Source organism: Aulonocara stuartgranti (assembly GCF_965226115.1).
Source record: "Aulonocara stuartgranti genome assembly, chromosome: 2".
NCBI classification, from domain to species: domain Eukaryota; kingdom Metazoa; phylum Chordata; class Actinopteri; order Cichliformes; family Cichlidae; genus Aulonocara; species Aulonocara stuartgranti.
Window position 1 is genome coordinate 36,811,006 of NC_138940.1, and position 14,229 is coordinate 36,825,234.

A 14,229-nucleotide genomic window follows, 5' to 3' on the forward strand; every position below is an offset into this window, starting at 1 on the left:
CTAAGTTAAACAGATGTTATCGGTGTGATGCTGATTATGTGATGGACAGATGGAATATTTTATATTAAAGCAATTTACACCTTGTAAGCTTAAATATAAGCTAAAGTTTGTTTTTAATGGGATGGCTTCTATAATCCCATTTTCTATATTGTCTGCTCACGTTTTTGTTTTGTTTTTTTGTTTTTTTTTGTTTTGCAATAATGGTTATCCATCAATCCACAGAAAATAACATCTCTTTTTTTGAGCCATACAGTACTGCGCAAAGGTCTTGAGGCATGGTAATAAATAGGTGCTGTGATTTATTGAGGCAGTAAACATACATGGAAATACAGTTAATAAGAGGATTTTTTTTTCCTTTTCTTAAGGACATGAGTTTCAGATTGTGACCATTGACTGTAGATAGTTTTAAGCCTCCAGGTTGTTTAGTCCTGCACTAGTCCAATTTGCTCAAATCTTTGTCAAAGGTCATTGCTCACCATGTCGAGATATGCCAACTTTTCAGCTAACAGGTCTTTGAGAATTGGAATGTCGTTTTTGGTTTAAAAATCCAATTTTATATTTTTTTATAGATCCAACTAAAGACACGAAAACAAATGATATGCATTTTTTGACAGGCTGCTAATAACAAGCTGCCTAAAGACAGTTTGAAATTGGTTCTTTTCCAAGTTGTCATGTTTATCCCTCGAGTTAGGTCCCTTTTTATGCTTGAACAATTAATAAGTCAGTGTTAAGTGGCTTAACAAAATGTCCAAATAAAAACTCTGAAAGATCTTCAGAAAGCCTGGAAAACTATTACTCAAGACCACTTCTGAAAACTTCCAAAATGTAAAGAAATGCAGGTTAGCTCAAAACGTTTGCACAGCAGCGTATTTCTCGTGAAAGTTCACTTTCGTTAACTGAGAAGCCGAGTCCGGCATAAAGGGAGGTATCTAGTCACCCTAATTATAATAGTATGAAATCATTGGTGAAGATTTTATGAGGCGCTATTAAACACTTAGGTTCGCGTGAGCTTTAAAACGCACACGGGCCAATAATTAGTCCATCAACGAGATTTAGGTGTGGGCCTGGCTCCACACCTCTTATAGGGCTGGCACGTCAGCGTCTGTCATATGACTGTCATTTCCTGGTATCGTCGGTGGTAGCTGCAGCCAAACACCACTGACTGAGCGTCTCCGTCGGTTGTTTTCTCTCCAGCGGCTGACCCTGCAAACTGCCCAGCCATGATGTCTCGCTGCCTTTTCTTTTTTGTGTTTGGAATCGGTAAGTGTCTTCAAAATAGCTTAACTTTAAAGAAGGGGGCTGGGGGGAAAAATCGCTCACTGTTTCTGAGAAGTGGCGTGATTAAACTTCTGGGACGCGCCGGGCCTGTCGCTTCAGGGCTAAATCTTACTGCTGTTCTGGAAAGGAAAATTGCAGAGTATAAACGTAGTTGAAGATGTGTTCAACTGCACTGACACAAACGTGTTTGCTTAGAGTGAGTATAAAGTACAGGCCTTAAAAGCGGTTCAGTCGTGATGGTTAGCCGTCGTAGCTTCATGGCTAATTGTTACATACGTCAACACTAAACTGAAACGCAGCCAAGCGGTCGCATGTAGCTTTCAGATTTACACATATATAGCTGCTTTATTACCAGGGGGAAAAAAAACAAAAAACGGCAACAAAAAACTCAAAAATAAAAAGTAGCTATTTCCGCGTTAATTTTGCAGCTAATGTTTTGGACAATAATTGCTAGTGTCTGATGGCTTGGTGATTAGATAACACCAGGTTTAGAAGCGAAAGTTCCAGTTAATCATGAAGCCTAAACCCGTCGGAGTCCTATCCTCTGCTAAATAATACTGGCCTAAAACAGATCAAGGTTACAAGAGCAGAAATGAATAGAAAGTGCGACATTAAACGAGCCGTGGGTCCGATAGTTAGCATTAGCTTTTTGACAGTTTGCTGGAAATTGGCACGTGACCGTGAAGCTGAAACGATTTACCGTAGCGCTAAAGTGTAGCATAAAAAGCTAAGCAAATGCAGAGTAGAACTACAGATCTGGATTATTGAAGAGTCTTTGATTTTACAGACGCTTATTTGATTAAGTGACGATAACTTCTAATTACTGGGCTTAGCTGGATAGATCGCTGTTTGTCTAGTAGTTTTTCTGGAAAGTTCTCATCTATTGCAGGCTGATACGAAAATATGCCACCTTATCGGGCCCTGTTGCAACTATGCTGTGTACCTTTTTACTCTGATAATAAAGGGGGTATTTCAGTGCCCTGAAATTTGTTAAGGTATAGCTGAGATTGTATATCTGCCTGTAAGAGATTTCATGAACACTTGTGTGTCTTGTGGACTCTATAGGTTTATCACATTACCTGCAGACCTGAGATGATGAGAGCATGCGGTTAAAACCACAGCTGGCGTATAACTGGACTTCGGCCTTTGTTTAATTGCACGCACATTTTTGTGGTCCGGAGTATCTTGAACATTTAAGTCTGTATTTGTAGTTGTGTGGGAGTTGTTTGGTTTTTCATTAATTCACCATAAAATGATTTCAAATGACTGTAAACCAGTAATGTGTTCACAAAGCAACTCTTAAGTTGTCAGTGTAGACAGCACACTGGTTCATCTCTTGAGTCGGGTGACTTGTTTGTCATGCTTGGATGATTCATAGGTCAGTGTCAGTTGGTTTCACAAAGGACAAGCATTTCTCTGAAAATGGTCCGCTTTAAGAACTGGACTAAACATGAATGACATGTCCAAAGAGAAACTTTGAAATACTTTTATAAAACTTGGAGAAATATTACTCAAGGCCACTATATTGTGTGTTTTTGAAAAGGCCAGGACTGGAAACTGAGACCTTTGGACACAATAATGCTGACACTCCTTTGCACTGGAGTCGCATGATTTAGGGGGGGGGGGTTAAAATCTAGGTTGGAGTTAAATTTTTATGTGCTTCCGAAGGTTCCTGGCTACCCTGCAATAATAGCTGTTGGCATTTAAATATTAAAGAAAAATTGTTTGCTTTAACAAATACTAAACTGGAACATCTTTTAGAAAGGAAAACTCAGTTTAACTGATGGGTGACGCAGAACAAGTTTAAGCAAGTCTCAATTCAAATGTTGTTTTGGGTTTTGTTTTTTTAAGGGGGGGATCATGTCATGTGATAAGCTGCTGATAGGTTTTCAGCCCTCAATAATAGGATGTGTTAAACCTCAAGCTTGGTGGCCTAAGCTACTGTGACTAAAAATTGGCTGCTTCTAAGGGTGACTATTATTATAATAATTATTATTATTATTTACGGTTTGCCATGATTAGGCTTGCGTTAGTAACATCTGTTGCTGTACATCTGTCATCATGAGTTTAACCTCCTTCAGAGAAGGCTGTAATGAAGGCAGGACCTACTATAGGTGTTCTCTCCAGCAGGATGACAAAATGAGGTTGGACAGGATGAACGACTTACTTAGAAAACGTCTTATCTGAGATCCCAGCCTTGATAAGAAAGTTATGTTTACATGACCTGCATAAAACAACATGGTGATTTTGTAGTCCATCTTATCAGTGTTGTAGTTCCACCACAGCAGACATACATGATCAACATTAATCATTAAATTATGAAATTGTTATAGTGTGTGCTCCATGGCGCTCTTACACATTTGCTTTACTTTTATTGCAATGTGCTTTGCTTTATATTTTTTTTGGTCATTTTCCATGAGCTACAGCTTTCTGCTTCCTGAACACATGACCAGTCACATGAAAGTGACAACACACTTGGTATTGGACTTTTTTTTTCTGTTTGTTTGTGTGTGGGGTTTTTTTTTTTTTTTTTTTTAATTAGGGTGGATTGGTGTGGCTTTTGTGAGACCCTGTGATTGAGTGATGTCATCTTCATAACTTTGCCCACTTGTTGGTCTGCAGGGACTGACTCCATCCCCTCATCGACCTTTTAAAGCATAAAATGTCACAATTAATGATTCTTATGAGTAAGAATTGTATGTACAGAAGAAAAAAATACTAAGTATGCTCCTTTTCTTTCCAGTGTTCCAGCTATCACATGGCATTGAGTTCAATGTCACAAAAGATGGAAAGTTATGCCTCTATGCCAATCTGGAGCTCACATTCTCGGTCACCTATGAAGATCTTGACAACCAGGTAGGTGTTTTTGTCTTAGCGATGTGAATCACGATTCTTAAGTCTACAGCAGTCCATATAAATACTGTGCTGACGTGTGATAGCAGCTTGGCTCTTATCAGACACTTTAGCTGTGACAGTGTTTTTGTTCCAGTCATGTGAAGAGGAAATGAGGGGTTCCCTGAAAAAACACATTTTTTGCTATTCAGTATTTAGTTGGTGTTTTCCTGGTGGATATCCTGCTCTTGCAGTGTTGTCTTGTGAGGTGTTGTTTAAGTAATCTCTTAAAGTTAATTTTTGTTTCTTTTAAACCCTACAATCTGATCTGTTTATCAAAATGCTACTTTTTAAACACAGTTTTCATATCTTAGTGGGGACATCTAATTGACATGATGCTTTCCCTAGCTGCTTACCCTAACCATAAAAAGGATGCCTAATCTTAACCCTTAGGTTAAAGTTAGGTTTAGGACAATTGTAACCCTGACACTAAAACCCTATTGAGTTTCAAATGCCTTCAACCTTGTTGGGACAGTCATTTTGTCCCCATAAGTATAGTAACATTCCAATTTCCAGTCCCCACAAAGATAAGTAAACATGGTACGCACACTTTTTTTTTTAATTAAAAAGACAAGCTATAATAAAACGGATCCCCACAAATGTTGTTTTTTTTTTTTTTTATAAACTTGTACTTTTTCCTACATTTGTCAACACCAGTCCATTAAAATGCCTCTAAAGACTGTAATCAACATGAGGAGGGGAGAGACCCTGTTTGCAAATCAAGAAGCATTTACAAACTCTGTGCTGTTCGGGCTTGTCAGGGCAGGTGAAATTTAAATGAATTTCCACTGCTCTTGAAGCCTGCAAGATGAAGGATGGGTGCTAGTCATGTTGCTAGTCTTGATTTAAGCAATGTTAAACTGCTATCACAAACTCCTGTCAAGTGTTAATAGACTAGGCTACTGTTGGCTAGTAGCTGCAAGTGTTAAATAAGCTTCATGTCTAAGCTCTATGAACACACGACAGAACTGGTTCCTTAATTTTGACTTGTGGTTTTCAGAATCTGCTTTTGTGCTGATCATTGGCATTGACTGTATGTTTTACTTGTATTTGTGTTTTTAAAAAGGGGAAAAAATATGGACATGTTGGCATAATTTAAAATCTAAAGCTGATTGGAGGTGGTCGGTAATCACGGACTGAAAATTAGAAGCTTTCTTGTTTTGCTCATAGATTGTATAGAAGATGGATGCAGCTTCTGAATCTAAAAAGTGAAGCCCTAGCAGAAATGCCTTGACACAGCTTTCTCTTTAATGACCAGCAGGGGGTGCCTCCTGGTTGAAGACATGTCCTTTGCTCAGTGACATCAAGAAATGCTTTCATGATAACTTCATGGTTTCTAACACTAATGTCATGTGATTGAAGTTTATTTTGGTAATTGGTCACAAAAGGCTAGTCAATGACCGAACCCTGGAGAATGACTATTCAGCCTAGCTTGTGACTGTGACAGCACTCAACTTGAGGATTCACAATAGCCATTCTGATTACCTGCATCCATCTTTTATACTGTCTGAGCTTACCCCTTGCTTGATTAGCTGTGGATCCATTTTGTTATTAATTTGAAATGTATTCTGTTTTGCCCATCTTACAAGTTAAATGTTAAACTTGTCAAGTGTGTCAGATTAAGTTCGTATGATCATTTACACTGTCTTTCAGACTCAGACAGCTGTGTTTGCTTTAACTGATGACGCCAATTCAACTAAAAGTACATGTGATGCCAAGCACTCAATGCTGATACTTAATTTTGGAGAGGGTCACGCTTTCAGTATGAGCTTCTCCAAGATTGAAGAAGTTTACGAGGCGGACGTAGTCACCTTTACCTACAATCTCGGCGACCCTGTCCACTTCCCTAACTCTAAATCAAAAGGTAACGTCTACATCTCGATGTGTATTTATTTTTTAAAAAACTTGGCGATAGATCTTCTTGCTGACTTTTTGGACTTTTCTGGATTTGTTAGAACCTACTGTGGCAACAGGGTTTCCTGACATTAAAAACATAGGCATGGATACCTGCTACTCATGCAAAAGTGAGGACCTGATTGAAAGTGGTGACGTCAACATTACGCTGTGGGATGTGCAAATGCAGGCTTTTATCAGTGATGGCAACAAGAGTTCTGAAAGTAAGTACGCGAGCTGTGACGCAGCTCATCCTGGCTGTAGCGTTTTGTACATTTCTGTTAACGTGTTCTTCTGTTTTCTCCTCGCACAGTAAGCTCCTGTCCTGCAGATCAACCCATCTCAAGTACAACTGCTGCCCCCAATACCACTACAACTGCTGCCCCTAATGCCACAACTACAACTATCCCTACCACCGCCCCTAATACAACCACACTTGCCCCTAATACAACCACACTTGCCCCTAATACAACCACACTTGCCCCTAATACAACCACACTTGCCCCTAATACAACCACACTTGCCCCTAATACAACCACACTTGCCCCTAATACAACCACACTTGCCCCTAATACAACCACACTTGCCCCCAACACAACAACTATGCCTGTCCCTACTACCACCCCAGTACCCACTCTCCCTGTACCCACTACTGGGAACTACAGCATCGGGACTGTAAATGGCACAGTCTGTCTGCTGGCCAACTTTGGCCTGCGCATTGGTATTAAGGGCGAGGTAGGTTTCATATACTCACATTTGTAACCCCCCCCCCCTTGACAGATAATTTATCATTTGTTGATTTTGCTTCTGTTCTGTCTGGCTTAAAATTTACAGGAAATGAATTTGGATCCCAATATGGCCAATGTCTCTGGATCATGTGGTGTCAACAGCAGTGAGCTTACTTTGGCATCTAAAAAAATGACTATCAGATTTACCTTTACCAATGTAAGTCCTCAGAGGTAAAATCATTTATCTATGTGGTAAATAATGTTGCCAAACTTACCAAGGGTCACACTGCACATACTTAGCCATTTTACTGTCCTTAACATGACAACTCCACTTCCAGGAAAACAAAAAAGTAAAAGGTGGTTATGTAACCTTGTATTATGAGTATTTACTTCAGACAGGAGGTATGAGAACCTAAAGTTATACAACTCATTAATTAAAGAGGAAAAATGCTAAGTGCTTTTATTTTAAATCTGTGTCAGTGACTGGTATTTAGGAGCTTTTGGGGAATGCCGTTGACTTAAACGAAGTCTTCAGTTTCCCGTTTTGTTTCTAAACTTTTACAGGACACAAAGAAATTCCGCCTGCATGATCTGAACATCAGTGTCAGCACAAGCTCTGGTAACTAAACGATTCTCGTATAGTCACATACAACAGGCAATGCACTGAGAAGAAGGCAAACTATGTGCTGTCTTTCTTCCTTGAAGGTAATTTTTCTGTGGAGAACTCCAGCCTCAATCTGTGGGAGGCATCCATCGGCAGCTCCTACATGTGTAACAAGGAGCAGACTTTCAACATCACCGACGCACTCTCCATCCACACCTTCAGCCTGCATGTGCAGCCCTTCGGAGTGAACAAAGGTGTTTTCAGTACAGGTAGGTTATTTTTGAAATCTCCTGGTGTACAGACAGTGGCTCTGATCATGATCAGAATAAGGCAAGAATTTTTTTTTTTAATGGATTTATCAGTGCTGGTTAACAGGTTATTATTTAGGGAAGACATTAAAAAAAATTCTAGTTGGTGTTGAGAACTGTTCAGTAATCATCCTCTCCCAAACCAGGCTCGCACAACTGTGCATAGTTGTGGATCTGTGACATGCTAGTTTTACCCGTTGGAGTTTGGACCCAGACCTCAATTTCATAAGATTAGTGACTTTAAAACAAAAGTTGTCTTGCATAATTTAAAAAAAAAAAGGGGCAGCCTCTGTAAGGTTCTCTTCATAGTGCTGACAAATCTCCCGTGTAGTTTTCTTTTGGTGCATTGCACTTTTGTTGCTGATAAAATGTTTGAGGTAATGTGTAATTGCTGGAAGACTTATCATATCCAATCTAAGAGAAACACAGCACCTTTAGACACAGTTGTGTTATCCTGTTAATTTATCACTCATTGTTGCACATGTTTGCTGCTGATTAGCCATTGCTGCTCTCTTCATTGTAACAGAATGACTTATGTTTTATAGTTGATGGTTAATGTGTGCACTGGCTAGGTTAACATCTGTGTGACTGCATTGAAATTCCAGATGGAGGTAAAGCTCTGTGCTGTTGCAAATCAATATCGAATAGTAAATACTATCAATATCGGTTCTTTTTGAGAACTACAGGCATGCTAACACTTTAAATATCAGGTTGCCCCAGAGTTTTATACATGCAAGCAGTTTACTGACATCACTGAAGGAAGCTGTGCTTTTTATTGCCTTTGTAGTCTTAAATTAAAGCACTAAACATCATGAAAATGAGGTCTGGTTCATCCACCTAATTACTTCATAAACATCTGCAATAACATCTGTCATTAAGTCTTGAGTTGAAAGAGATGAGATTTTGGTGTCGTGTGCTCAAAAAACAAACTACAGATAATCTGACTTGTTGTCCTGCTGCGTCACATGTCTGTCTCACAATGTTTGTTAAATCACAAACGCACTGTTCTACCTGCTGACTGACTCTCTCTTTATCTGCAGCCCATGAATGTTCAGTGGACGACCCAAACATCTTAGTCCCAATCATTGTTGGCGCTGCTCTGGCTGGCTTGATTCTCATTGTAGTGATTGCTTACGTGATTGGTCGAAGAAAGACTTACGTTGGATATCAGACTCTTTAAATTCATATTGCAGTCGATCTTGTGATGTTATGGGGGTTCCCAAGCCTGGTCCTTTAACTTCATGGTCTCACATTCAGGAGTTGGTCTAAAACTAAATCTACAGTTTTGTGAAATGGCATCAGTGTGGAGGGGACTCAAAATTTACTGTCTGATCATTGAGGTGTAAAGTTTTGGTTTTCATAAAGATGCAGGATTTTCTCTCAAGGACCAGACTTGTTTACCCCCCCCCCCCCCCCCCAAGTGTTTGTGGTGTCTTTTTGTTTTCCTCATGTTTTTGTTTTCACCTGAATGTCTTTTCTGTTGTTTTGTTTTTTTATTGGTTAATGGGCAAGTGCAAGATCTATCAAGCATTTGTTCAAATTGGATATCTGGTCATGCAAAGTCTACCTTTTCATAAACGAAGCCCCCTGAACGTCTTCCACATTTCTAGCACAAGATGTGACCATGTAATTGGTTTCTGTAGGATCCTGCACTCGCTCAGCAGACATTCCCCTTTTTGTTTTTGTCTTTAAAACATTTGTTTTCTTGTTTAACCCCCATTGAGAATTTGTGGAAATCAATTGAAAACCTCAATGTCACAGCAGCTTTTTTTTTTTTTTTTTTTTTTTTTTTCCTCCCCTCCTCCCTCCCTGGAAGTTCATTAACACAGATGAATGTCTGCTCCTTTTTAAAAGGCTGTAGATGAATATGCCTTAGTCCATGTTTGCCCCTGTAGAGCAGGAGAAACATAAGATATTTGTCCTGGTTATGGCATTGAACATATAAAAGCACACATGGCGCTAATTACTTTAACAATGGCTCGCCAACAGATTATTGTGACGACCCCCAGAGTGACAAACCTGTAATGAAGCTATCATTAGTCATTAAATTTGCACATGCTCTGTTCAAACCGGAAGTTGTGTGGGGCAGTTTTCTCTCTTCCTCACTCAGAAGACATTTTGGCATTATGTTTAGAAAAGGGATCATACTATTATGTAGATATTCACTTTCAGCACAGATGATTCTGAAATGGGGATATTTGCATGTAAATGCACTTAAACACTCTTTATATTTTTCTTACGTTGACTCTGCTGTCACATGATCTCACCTGTGTAAAATTCTGGGCTTTGGCCTGAGCTCTACAGGTGGCTGCTGCTGGATCAGTGGGTGTTAAAGCCCCTGAAAACTTTGGGTTCAGAGCTCTGCATCTTTAGATATGTCACGAAACTGAGTAGGAATGACGACAAATGGTGCAGGAATGGTTTGACGTGTTGCACAATTCTCGTGCATCTCTCTAGCTCACAACTTGACACGTTCATATCATGTTTGGTTAATCTGTGTGCTACAACTCTTAAAGTCAGTCCAGTTTTCCAAATGCCAAACTGTTTGTTAGGTTTCAGCTTACCTGTCTCTTTAAGACCTCAGGCTGTAGTTTAATCCGATTATTCTAATAAATGTGCAAACAACCACACAACTGCCAGGATAACTTTAATTGGTGTGCTGAAATTAGTGATAACTTGACATTAAATGGATTTTTAAAGAGGCTGAAAGTAAGTTTTCAGGACCTTTCGAATCAGGGAGTTGGATCAGAGTAGCACAGTCGGGTATTGCAGGCCACAGAATGTGTTCTTTGTAATGACAGGCAGGCTGTGTGACACGACAGTAGCTGTATGTTAATTCAAGCAGAGTACTGTTTATTGTTCATTTGGTCGCAGCCACAAATCATTACTTTTTTTTTATTTCCCAAGATGCTTGTGAAATTCTGCTTTTTCCAGGTCACTGTATATGCGTATAGTTAATGGCACTTAAGAGCTTTGACTTTTGCTTGTGATTGTTGCAGTTTGTATTTCAGCTTTGTACAAGTTGCCTTGATGATGAAGATGGTTTTGCAGCATTAAGAGTTTTAATTAGACACTTGTCAAATCATCTAACAAGCTTTGCTCAATAACTTTGTCCTGTGCATTCAGTAACTCACTGCTTACTCGCTGCGTGATGTTTGGCTGCTTAATTTCCCTCCACTCGTGGAGGAGACGTGCACACACATAAAGGGAATCTGTGCTGCAAGACAATCTCAGTTGTTGTTGTGTGTTATGTGGATGCAACTGATTTCCTCTGCATTCTCTCATGCTGTTAGCTATAATAAATTGGATTTCAAATTGTGTCAACTGAGCTTTTTAGTGTTTTCTACAGAAATAAAAGAATGTGCTGTTGAACCACTTGAGTAAATGTTTATGCTTTTAATACCTGGGAGATTTACGTGTCAGACCACTTCTATCTTTCGGCTGTCCTTTCAGTAACCATATGTTATGTTTATGTCCTATGTTAAGCCTGTGAGACATTCACCTCTCTGCTCTCTTCACTCCTGTTTAGCTGAGGAATGCCTGGCTGATGGGGAGAGCTTCCTTGTTCCCATAGCTGTCGGAGTTGCCCTGCTTGTTCTCATTCTTATTGTTCTGCTGGCCTACTTCATCGGAAGAAGGAGAAGCATGGCCACCGGCTATCAGTCTTTCTAATTTCTCATTTAGAGCTTTCAGCTATACAAAGGATAGTTGCTGCCTTTGACTAATTGTGGGGAAAAACTATCATTGTGTTTATGTAGTGTTGATAGGTGTTCAGATTCTCTTCTTGCTGAGAGCCAAATTGACGCTGTTCTGTCTGTAAATTTGAAGCTACAGTTTAGCCTCGCGTAAAGACTGGAAACGCTGAGACTGCATCTTTAGATTTAACTGAAGTCTGTGCCAGCAGCTCAAAAGATCACTTAAGCTGGTTTTCTACACGATTCCTACCCTGAACTCGGCCGCACTTCGGCTGATGCAGAGACTGCCAGCTCCTTAGAATAAAGGCTGTGATGTTGATCTAATGTAACCATGAGTGCCATGTAAACCAGGCAGTACAGTAGTGCCACCATTTCTTGCAGAAAATGTTTTTTAAATTAAATATTTAAGATGCACAAATTAAGCAGAATGAATAAATCTGAACTAATTTCTTGGCTGGCGGTGGTTAGATTCAGAAATCTTGTTTTTTCTTTTCTCTTCATGGCAACAAACAACTTGTACATATTAAAATCCACAGGTTGTATTAACGGTCTTTTCAGATTAACCTGTTAATGAGCAGACTTTAAAGATGCTGACATGACCAGTTTCTAGTGTTTATGCTAAGCTGTGCTGACCAGCTTTGTATAAGAGCGGCATTAATTGGATTTGGCAAAAAGGCGTTTTTGTGTATCTTCCAAACCTCCATCACTCACTTTAATAACTATTACACTGACTCAAATCCTTGTGTTGACGTATTTATCCCCACCACCACCAAAATCAACACTACTGTAATGTTGCTGATTGCTGTTTCCTCTTCTCACTGCTTCCTGCTGCATTTCTAACCCAAACTTCCTCTGAGTGTTTTTCCTCCTAAAGCACTAACCTGTCCTTTCTGTGTCTCTCTTTCTGTCAGCTGAAGAGTGCTTCCTGGATTCTGATTTGAGCTTTTTGGTGCCCATCGCAGTTGGCGTGGCACTCAGCTTCCTAATCATCCTTGTGCTTATCTCTTACCTGATTGGTCGGAGGAAGAGTCGCACTGGCTACCAGTCCGTATAATTCAACCCCGCTGCGTCTTCTGCCCCTTACAGCTCTTTAAAAAAAAAAAAACACCTTCCCAGCACTCTCCTGCCCACATTTATGCTCTCTTCAGTTTCCCGTGAGACAACGTCTTAAAAAAATAAAATAACCTTTCAGCTTATTTCGCAAACACCCTTTCAAATTTGTCCCCTCCGTTTTGCTTTATTGCCAGTGACTGAATAGAGTACCAAAACATTTATGATCGATATTGCATCGTTTGATTATAGATTGCATGTTTTAAAAGTTAAATTTATGGCTGCGATTAGCCTTCCACTTCCTCCTCCCTTCCCTCCGCCACCCCAGAGAGGCTTTTTGCTCTCGGTTTCTGTGCTGTATAATAGTATATGTGTAAATTACTCTTGTATAAAATGAATGACACTGATTTTTAATGACATGAATGTACAAGCAAGCTAATAGAGCCACTCATTAATTTCCCAGACATTCATATTTTTCCACTGAGTCTCTAATTGTATTACGCTCCATGTAACATGAACCTCTTTTTGATGCACACACTTGGTCACTTGTAGCTCAATTAAAGGGACGATAACAGGACACTTAACCAGCATTGGGACCACCTTTTGTTTAGTTTTTTTTTTTCTGGTTTAATGTTGTTTCTCACTCACGGTAGGAGATTTATATTTTCCTGAAATGAACATTTGTTTACACATGAGTACTTGGTGAGTTAATCATGGTGGTGTCCCCTCGTAACCCTGTGATATTTGAAAAAGCTCAAACGCAGTAGACTCAGGCTTACACCGATCACCCGGATCAAACCGCATACTACCCCGTCCATGTCATAGTACACTAACGACAGGTGAAGTTCAGGTGTGAAGACGACGTTTCCTCGAGTCGCACCGTTTCGTTCATGTGATTCTGAGCGTCCGGTCACTCCCCGACAGTTTCGTGCCTTTCTGTTGTGCACCTCTCGAGTTGCTTGCTTGAAGCTTGTCTCCATCTGATGAAGAATGTGATGTGATGAGCTTGTTTGACACAAGTGGGGAACAAATTAAATAAAGTTTGGTTCTTGTTTTGTATCATTGTCATTTGTTTTTTCTTAAACTGTATCTACTTTGCTTTACTTGTCAAGGTGCAGACTTAGCTAGAAAAACTCATCTCCTGACTGCTGTCCTATTGATGCTTAAAGCAGGGTCCCTTTAAAGTCTTTGGTGATAACCTGCTTTAAAAAAATCTTCAGTGATAATGTTGTTCTACTTTATGCTCTGATGGTTTTAACATTTTATCAGCTGACTTTGCAAACCCTCTGGATGGATTGGTAGTCCACATTTTATGATAATCAAACCATTTAGTTCAAAACTCTTAAAAGATGGATGTGAAACCAGATCATGTTGTATTTGTTAGCCTGACAGCATCCTCAGAATACTTCAGGTGAAGCACTCTACCTAGGTTAATATTAAATTAGAGGAGCATTTCATAAACATCAGGACTCTAAATGTTTGGGGAGTTGGGGTTTTTTTTTGTTTGTTTGGTTTTTTTTTTTTCCATCGTAATCATGCAAAACTAAATGTTTCAGAAAATGTTCACACAACGTTGCCAAACATTACCACCTCCTGTCAGTTACTCCCTTTAGGGATCGCCACCACGGATCACCTGAGCATCTTCCACCTCTGTCACACCAACCCTCTGCATGTCCTCCTCCACTACATCCATGAATCTTCTCTGTGGTCGTTCGTTTCCTCCTAGCTGGTAGCTCCATCTTTAACCCCCTTTATCCAATATATTTACTGTTCCTCCTCTG

At 39.7% G+C, this 14,229-nt stretch overlaps 1 protein-coding gene across 2 annotated transcripts; it reads left to right on the top strand.

Annotated features, from left to right (window-relative positions):
* The first annotated feature begins 1,050 nt into the window (after window positions 1-1,050).
* lamp2 (lysosomal-associated membrane protein 2) lies at window positions 1,051-11,851 on the top strand. 2 transcript variants are annotated; one of them, XM_082549780.1, is made up of 9 exons: window positions 1,051-1,260; window positions 4,022-4,134; window positions 5,824-6,034; window positions 6,126-6,287; window positions 6,377-6,798; window positions 6,898-7,008; window positions 7,356-7,410; window positions 7,497-7,664; window positions 11,233-11,851. In XM_082549780.1, exons 1-9 carry the CDS (start codon window positions 1,221-1,223, stop codon window positions 11,373-11,375), a joined length of 1,425 nt encoding a protein of 474 aa, XP_082405906.1. In that variant the 5' UTR covers window positions 1,051-1,220; the 3' UTR covers window positions 11,376-11,851. The 2 variants fall into 2 exon arrangements, with proteins under 2 accessions (XP_082405906.1, XP_082405907.1); XM_082549781.1 differs by lacking the exon at window positions 11,233-11,851 and adding an exon at window positions 8,744-11,075 and having other exon boundaries at window positions 1,053-1,260.
* Window positions 11,852-14,229: the final 2,378 nt, after the last annotated feature.